At 49.5% G+C, this 8,190-nt stretch overlaps 1 protein-coding gene across 1 annotated transcript; it reads right to left on the bottom strand.

Moving 5' to 3' along the window:
• Positions 1-200: 200 nt before the first annotated feature.
• On the bottom strand, positions 201-5,788 carry si:ch211-195d17.2 (uncharacterized protein LOC560495 homolog). The gene is made up of 9 exons (XM_012874376.3): positions 5,512-5,788; positions 4,673-4,987; positions 4,416-4,456; positions 4,285-4,337; positions 4,024-4,210; positions 2,834-2,983; positions 2,496-2,610; positions 2,271-2,415; positions 201-653 (listed from the first exon to the last, which is right to left on the bottom strand). The coding sequence occupies exons 1-9, from the start codon at positions 5,626-5,628 to the stop codon at positions 625-627; spliced, it is 1,152 nt and encodes a 383-aa protein (XP_012729830.3). The 5' UTR covers positions 5,629-5,788; the 3' UTR covers positions 201-624.
• Between the last annotated feature and the right edge of the window lie 2,402 nt (positions 5,789-8,190).

Raw genomic sequence — 8,190 nt, 5'->3', positions numbered from 1 at the left:
GGCTCGTTTCAATTCTTCGGCCCAGATTCTGATCCGCAGACCCAGAAACCCGATTCAGAACCTGGAAAAAGTTCAGTTTCTGACCAAAGACTGAATTAGTAGATCTGTTCGGTTCTAGCAGGTCCAGACTGTGGCACTCAGTCTGGACCATCGGGTCAGAACCTTTAGGATCTGGGCTGAAATCAGAGGACATACTTTGACACTGATGACCTTATCAGGTTTATTAATTATATCTGCAGAAACACTGGCAGCTTAACGGAGCAATGCCTCAGAACCAGTCCAGAATATTCTGAAGGTCCATTTCTGTCATAAAGTTCTGAGCTGGAAATAAACAGGCACAAAAACAAACACGTCAACAACTTAGCAAAAAAAAAAAAAAAAGAAGAAAAACACTGAACAGTTCACTGCCGGTGGGAAAATAAAGTTCCAAGCGTCCTCTTCCTCACTACCCATCCTGGTCCTGGTCCCGGTTCTGGTTCTGAACAGATCCAGGACCACGATCTTCTGAATGAACATCCTAGTTTGTCAGTTCTGGTAGTTCCCAGATCCAGATGAACGTTTCTCCAGAAGAATCCTGAAAATGTCCCTTTGACCCGCTGGCGCCTCCTGGTGGCCAGGCTGAGTCTACGCGCTCTGCACCAGGTTCTGTGGACCTGCAGTCAGAAAACATCAGAAATGCAGCAGAGAGGTTCCACAGAGTTCCTGATCACACAACTAATCAGACCGTAGACCATTTATGTTCTGTAAACTGCTCCGTTTCACTAGAACATCGTTTAGCTTCAGGAAGTCTTTTATTTTTACCTGAATATGTCGTATTATCTGTTAACTGCTCCATATTTCCCCGTGTGATACGTAATTCTCTTCTGCTGTACAGCTAAACTTCAGCTTTTTATTTCTATGGTTTTGTTTTTTTGCATTTTCTCCTCTTTTTTTTCACGTCTTTGACTCGTTTTGTGTGACATCTGAGCCGGCGTCTTAAAGTTTCATTATGGTTACATGATGAGAATAAAGACCTGATCCCAGAGGTGGCAGTAACTAGTTACATTTACTCAGTTACGCTGAACAAAATGTACTTTTAGGAGTAGCTTTACTGAGCTGTACCTTTTACTTAAATAATATTATTATCGCTGCTCTTTCCTCTGGGTCCTCTACCTGCTGTGAGTAACTTCATGAATAAAGAACAAACTAGTTTTAACCAAAAATTCACCAGAGAGATAAAAACCTGGAGTTTATGCTAAAGTGAGACTTCTTATTTATACACAAGCTTTATTATTTTAAGGTTATTTTCTGTCTGCTGAGATTATTGAGCCATTTGGAGGTCAGGTTTAATTCTGCCTGAATGTATTTTGCAATTACGTTGTTTATCTTTTTAATTTTCTTTAAAATACCATAATTTGCACATAACCATATATTTTGTCTCTCTGATTACATAATCATTAAATATTAAATGATCAGCTGTTATGATTAGTTACTTTTTACTTTTACTTTCTCGCTACTCTACACCCCTCTGCCGGATTCTAACCAACAACCCAGTCACTAAACTGGCCTGTAGAAAGGGGCGGGGCTAATCTTGTTTTGGTCTACAGAGCTCAGCAGCGCCCCCTTTTGGTGAAATTCCACTAATTGCTGCTTCAACTCACAACCCATGATGGAAAAAAATGACTGTAGAGTCAAAGCCTTTCTGGTTCCGGTCCGCACAAACAACCAGAACCTCAGCATGATGGAAACAAGCCTCAGTGGACGTAGATCCCCTAAGGAGCAGAAACCGGGTCGGGTCAGAACCCAGAACCAGCCAGGTGGTTCCTGAGGTGGAGACGACCATCAGCAGCGGCTAAGGTTGCTCCAGCCGCGGGTCGATGGAGGAGCGTGGAGGGAGCGGGTTCTCAGAAGTTCTGCTGACCCGCCGGAAAATGATGATGAGGACCGGTTCTGACCCGCTGGAACGTGATGAGGACCGGTTCTGATCAGGGCAGTTACTGTTGAACTGGACCCAGCGTTACAGAGGGAGACCAGGAGGAACCAGGTTCTAACCAGAACTTTTCAGAGGAGCTGACGGGTCGGGTCTTTAACCTCCCTGGACCAACGTAGAGAACCTCATTGATGAAATTCTGACCCATAAAAGTCCCCAGAACCAGAACCAGAACTCTGACTGGACTGGTGTTGCTGCTTTATCATCATAACAATTAGAATTATTCTCATTATCCTCGTTAGGAGCGGAATCAGACCCGGTTCTCTGCTCAGAGACAAGCCCGGTTCTGAGGTTCTGTTACCTGTTGGCAGCGCGGCGGTTCTGATCCGACTCTCCTCCAGCGATAAAAAGCAGCCTTCCGTCTCTCCGGGTCCCTCCGTCCCGAGATCACAGGTCACCACCAGGATCGGACCCGCCCCCCCCTTCAGGTGGATCTGGATGCTGTCCTGCATCAGAACACAGCGTGAGGTCCGGATCACAGCAGCAAACCGGGCCCGGTGCCGACCCGCTCTCTGGTGCTGCTCACCTCAGAGGGAGCTGGGATCTCCAGCCGGGTCTCCTCAGGAGCTTTCACCACCATCACCGTGTTCTCCTGGAAGGTCCGGAGCCGCCGCAGGTCCTCATGGGTCACGTAGGCCAGCGTGAACCGGGTTAAGGAAACCGCACACGGCTGGTTCTGATCCGAACAGAACCTTTGGGAACCTGCAGGTTTCTAGGTTCTAAGAATCATTTTACCTCCACCAACAGCTGGAGAACATCTGGAGAACATCAGGACCACGGTGAATACTGGAGGAGTTCCCGACCCGTAACGATGTTAGAACAGAACCGACCCAAACGGTCAGAACCCGAGGAGAGAAAGGATATGCAGAGTTCTGCGGGTCGTCGGTCAGATCGAAGAGCTGCTGAGCGCATCTCCGGATCAGGGAGTCCAGCGTCTCCTCCACCAGCTTCAGTTCTGCCAGGTCGGGCTGGGCCCGGTTCTGACCCAGGTAGCAGGAGGCGGGGGAGCGGCCTCTGCACACAGCAAGCGACAACTCTTACCAAGAGACAAGCAGAACCTGAACTTTTACCAGAACACGTCTGGTTCTGGTTTGGTCACCGCTTCAGATCCAGTCTGAGGCGTCAGAACCGCGAACCGGACCGCCGGTTCCCCAGAAACACCAGAACCAGAAGGAAGGGAGGGAGGATGGAATGAAGGAATGAGGAAGGGAGGGAGGGAGCGAGGAAGAAATTAAGGTTAGGAGGAAAGGAGGGAGGAAGGGATGAAGGAGGGAGGAAGGTAGGGAGGGAAGGAAGGAAGGAAGGAAGGTAGGGAGTAAGGAAGGGAGGAAAGAATTAAGGAATGAGTAAGGAAGGTAGGGAGTAAGGGAGGAATGAGGAAGGAAGGAAGGAAGGAAGGTAGGTAGTAAGGGAGGAAGGGAGGAATGAGGAAGGAGGTAGGGAGGTAGCGAAGAAGGAAGGATGGAAGGGATGAAGGAGGTAGCGAGGAAGGTAGGGAGGGAAGAAAGGAAGGTAGGGAGTAAGGGAGGAATAAGGAAGGAAGGAAGGGAGCAAGGAAGGAATTAAGGCTAGGAGGAAGGGAAAAGGAAGGAAGGGAACAAAGAAAGGAAGATAGGTAGTAAGGGAGGAAGGGAGGAATGAGGAAGGAAGTAAGGGAGGTAGGGAGGAAGGAAGGATGGAAGGGATGAAGGAGGTAGCAAGGAAGGTAGGGAGGAAGGAAGGATGGAAGGGATGAAGGAGGTAGCAAGGAAGGTAGGGAGGGAAGAAAGGAAGGAAGGTAGGGACTAAGGGAGGAATGAAGAAGGAAGGAAGGAAGGAAGGAAGGGAGGAAGGATGGGAAAAGGAAGGAAGAGAGCAAGAAAGGAATTAAGGTAAGGAGGAAGAAAGGAAGGAAGGAAGGAAGGAGGGACGGGAGCAAGGAAGAAGTTAAGGTTGGGAGGAAGGGAGGGAGGGAAAAAGGAAGAAAGGAATGTAAGGAGGAAGGTAAGGAAGGTAGGGAGTAAGGAAGGTAGGGAGTAAGGACACTAGGTGGAGCCGGTCGGGTCAGAACCCACATCCACTTGACCCGGTTGACGGACTCCTTCTCCACCAGCTGGATGCCCTGCAGCACGTTGGTGATGTCATAGACGCGGCGCCGCCGCGTGCCGAGGCTCCTGATGGCGTGGCGAAGGTCCAGCGAGCCGTCCGGCGTCTGCAGGAACAGGTCCAGGAGTCCCCGGGTCAGAACCGACAGAGACACGTCTGAGGCAGAGACGAGGGCCCGTTAGAACCCAACAGAACCAGCCTGGTATTAAAGGCGGCCCGGCAGAACCAACCCTCTCTGGTCTGGATCTTGGCCGGAACCAGCTGCTCCCACGGTTTGCTGATCCTGCAGAGAAACACGGAGCAGGAACCTCAGCCTCCGCTTCAGAACCGGAACGGACCGGGCCGCTTCAGAACCGCTTACCTCACAGTCGGGTCTCCTGGCGCCGCTTTGGGACCCGGGTCCTGTAGGTGAGTACAGAGCAGGATTTACCGGTACTGTGGGGGAAGAACTGGTCCAGTTCTGTCTGGACCAGTTCTGTCTGGACCAGGACTTCTGGACCAGGACTTCTGGACCAGGACTCGGGTTTTTGGGTTTTGGGTCAGTTCTGGTCTCACATGTGGACCCAACAGTGACTTTATGAGGTACCGACCCACAGCGGGTCACTCAGAGGTTCTGACCTGTTCTGACGGATCCAGCGGAGGAAGTTCTGGCAGAGCGATCTTCGTATTGAAGGGAAGGCTGCCTCCACCTTCGTCCTCCTCGTCAACCGGACCGGCACCGGCGGCCCACTGGTCCTCCTCCTCCTCCTCCGACCCGGCGCCCCACGGGTCCATCAGGCCCAGCGGCCCGTCCGGGCCGGGCGGCATGATGGGGATGGCGTCGGCGCTGACCTCGCTGGACGAGATGTCCTCCGGCAGGAAGTGGTCCTCGCAGATCAGGTTCTGATCCGACGGGTTCTGCTGCTCCGTCTGCCGAAGGGCCGCCAGCCACACCTGCAAAACCCAATACAACCACGATCAACCGAGCAGAACCTTTCCAGAACCTCCTCTAGAAGAACCTTCTCTGGTTTGCTTCAGACGATCGGTTCTGGAAAACCCGGTTCCGTTCCCTTAAAGATTAACAGGGAGGAACCTTAAGGAGCTGCGACCCATTTCACTATGGTTCGGTTCTGGAACCGATCTCCTTTTCTACAGGTTGGGCCGGATCGGTTCCAGGTGACCCAGTCCTCTCTGGGTTCTGGAAGACAAAAGGCTCACCTGGGCCCAGAACAGAACCTGGTGTTCTGAACATCATGAAGGTCTGGATCCCGGACCGCATAGAACTGTTCTGGAAAACCCAAATCCTGATCGGAACACAGCGGTACCGGAATCTGGGCTCTGACTGGCCCGGTTCGACACAGATCCTTGGGATCTGAAACTGGACCTGATCCAGTAATGTCTCCTGTGGACCAGAACTGGACCGAACCTAATCTGGAGCTGCTAATCACTGGTACCGGTTCTGACTGCTGCGGTCCTACCTTGACCCTCGCCGGATCTCTGGGGAAGTTGAAGAACCGTTTCTGGGTTCTGTTGAACCCTCCATAATTGGACCCAACCACGCGGTTCGGACAGCCGGACACCACGCACTTCACCATGCTGACCGTCCGAACCGGGCCGAACTCCGCCGCCTGTTCATCCAGTCAGCCGCTGAGGTGCTGCCGGGGTTCGGCTGCGGTTCTGACGCTATTCTGCCGGAACCAGCGCGTTTCGTTTGTTTATAACCAACAGGAAGTGGATTTGTTTTTACCCGGAAGTTGCAAGATGGCGGGGAGGAGGTCCCGGGCTCGTTCTCGCGCCCCCTGCTGTCTGGGAGGAGCTCCTTCACCTTTAGTTCTTTCTTTTTGTTTATTTTGTACTGAATAATTGATCAATTAGGCATAAATACACAGAGGAACGGATCCATTTATGAACAAAAAGGTGTAATAAAAGAATAATGATTCAGACAGGATGTACAGATGGGAGCAAACAACAATAAACCCAAAGAAAAAACAAAGAAGGCAAAACACAGCGCTAGGGTTTATTATTTAACTTATATTCTTTAGTTAAGTAAATTAGTTTGAGCTCATATTTATTCTGCATTCTGCTTAGAGTCACTGTGAGAAACACACAGCTTTGGTTTAATTTATTTGGTGTTTGGGTTTGTGGATGAAGAATTTTCCCATAAAGATAAAGATAGTGTTTCTGAGAAGGCCACTGTTGTGACTGCTATAATATGTCCATAAATTATGTCAGCAAAATAACACTGCAACAGAAGGAATTTTGGGGAATAACCGTCAAAAAATATCAGCCTCCAGTGCTGCAATAAAAAAATAGATGCTCAGTAGTAATAGATGCCCCCTCAGTAGGGGGGGGGGGGGGGGGGGGGGGGCTGGCGGGATGGCTGCAGGTGGAGAGGGGAGGCATAGGGGCTTGACGTTTATTTGACGTTTCTGGGGTGAAGCTGTATCTGTGATCACCTCGCCAGGATAAGTACTAGTGGAGTGTGAATTTAGGTTTAGATATGCTAATGTGTGTTTGTGTGTAGAAGATAAAACAGGGTTGTATACATAGAACAAGGCTAATATATACGGATTGATGTTTATATATAATAGGTAATATTAATCTGATAGATTGCCTGTTTGGGACAGATATGGAGTAACCTGGATGAGCAAGTCTAGATAAGATTCATTCTAGTTAGATAGTTTCTACCTTAACATCAATTTAAGTCAGGATTGGCGTTCCTAAACAACCTTCCATGTATTTTGTTTTTCATTTGCTTCACCAGCTCACATGTAATCAGATTGTTTCCTAAAAACAGTGGTTTCAGCGGCTAATTGACTGACACCGCTTACTTCCAGTTAGTCGGGGGTCGGGTTCAGCCCAGCAGGGACACTGAGCAGAATGCTTTCATTTAATAATAGCGTGATATTCTGAAAGCCTACCCCAAATACGAAATATGGGGATTGAAGTCCACCATCATCTCCCCTGTCATTAGCACCTAAAGCTCCAGGTGGTTCTGACCGCTGACCCACTTCCTGTCTGTATGCGTCCTGGATCAGACCTCAGGACTTTCCCACGTGGTTCCGCTGAGCTGTCGTCATATATGTACAGAGAGAGGAGGAGTGGCGAGAGAACACAGGGGGCGCCGGTGCTGATGGTTCTTGTGCAGGAGAAGATGCTCCACAGTCTATCCTGCTGCTGAACACCACAACCTATTCAATTCAATCCAATTCACTTTATATAGCACCAATTCACATCCCATCATCTCAAGGCTTTCCAAAGTCAGACTCCATCAGATCCTCCAGGTTGGTGAGAAAGTTTCCTCTCTAAGGAAACCCAGCAGGTTGCATCAAGTCTCTCCAAGCAGCATTCACTCCTCCTGAAAGAGCGTAGAGCCACAGTGGACAGTCGTCTGCATTGTTGATGGCTTTGCAGCAATCCCTCATACTGAGCATGCATGAAGCGACAGTGGAAAGGAAAACTCCCCTTTAACAGGGAGGAGAACCTCCAGCAGAACCAGAACCAGGCTCAGTGTGAACGCTCATCTGCCTCCACCCACTGGGGCTTAGAGAAGACAGAGCAGAGACACAGAAAGCACAGAAGCTCACATTGACCCAGGAGTACTTTCTATGTTAGAGAAGACAGAGCAGAGACACAGAAAGCACAGAAGCTCACATTGACCCAGGAGTACTTTCTATGTTAGAGAAGACAGAGCAGAGACACAGAAAGCTCAGAAGCTCACATTGACCCAGGAGTACTTTCTATGGTAGAGAAGACAGAGCAGAGACACAGAAAGCTCAGAAGCTCACATTGACCTAGGAGTACTTTCTATGTTAGAGAAGACAGAGCAGAGACACAGAAAGCTCAGAAGCTCACATTGACCCAGGAGTACTTTCTATGTTAGAGAAGACAGAGCAGAGACACAGAAAGCACAGAAGCTCACATTGACCCAGGAGTACTTTCTATGTTAGAGAAGACAGAGCAGAGACACAGAAAGCTCAGAAGCTCACATTGACCCAGGAGTACTTTCTATGTTAGAGAAGACAGAGCAGAGACACAGAAAGCACAGAAGCTCACATTGACCCAGGAGTACTTTCTATGTTAGAGAAGACAGAGCAGAGACACAGAAAGCACAGAAGCTCACATTGACCCAGGAGTACTTTCTATGTTAGAGAAGA

The sequence above is a fragment of the Fundulus heteroclitus genome, unplaced genomic scaffold, assembly GCF_011125445.2.
Source record: "Fundulus heteroclitus isolate FHET01 unplaced genomic scaffold, MU-UCD_Fhet_4.1 scaffold_36, whole genome shotgun sequence".
In the NCBI taxonomy this organism is placed as follows: Eukaryota; Metazoa; Chordata; class Actinopteri; order Cyprinodontiformes; family Fundulidae; genus Fundulus; species Fundulus heteroclitus.
This window is presented reverse-complemented; position numbering and strand designations above follow the sequence as displayed.

What these genes read in the sequence shown, in the direction of transcription:
- si:ch211-195d17.2 (XM_012874376.3), bottom strand. Translation starts at nt 5,628, where the DNA reads ATGGTGAAGTGCGTGGTGTCCGGCTGTCCGAACCGCGTGGTTGGGTCC. An exon ending in CAAGATCCAGACCAGAGAGG is followed by an intron (nt 4,211 to 4,284) that starts GTTGGTTCTGCC and finishes TCTCTGCCTCAG; the next exon opens with ACGTGTCTCTGTCGGTTCTG. An exon ending in GACGACCCGCAGAACTCTGC is followed by an intron (nt 2,611 to 2,833) that starts ATATCCTTTCTC and finishes AACCCGGTTCAC; the next exon opens with GCTGGCCTACGTGACCCATG.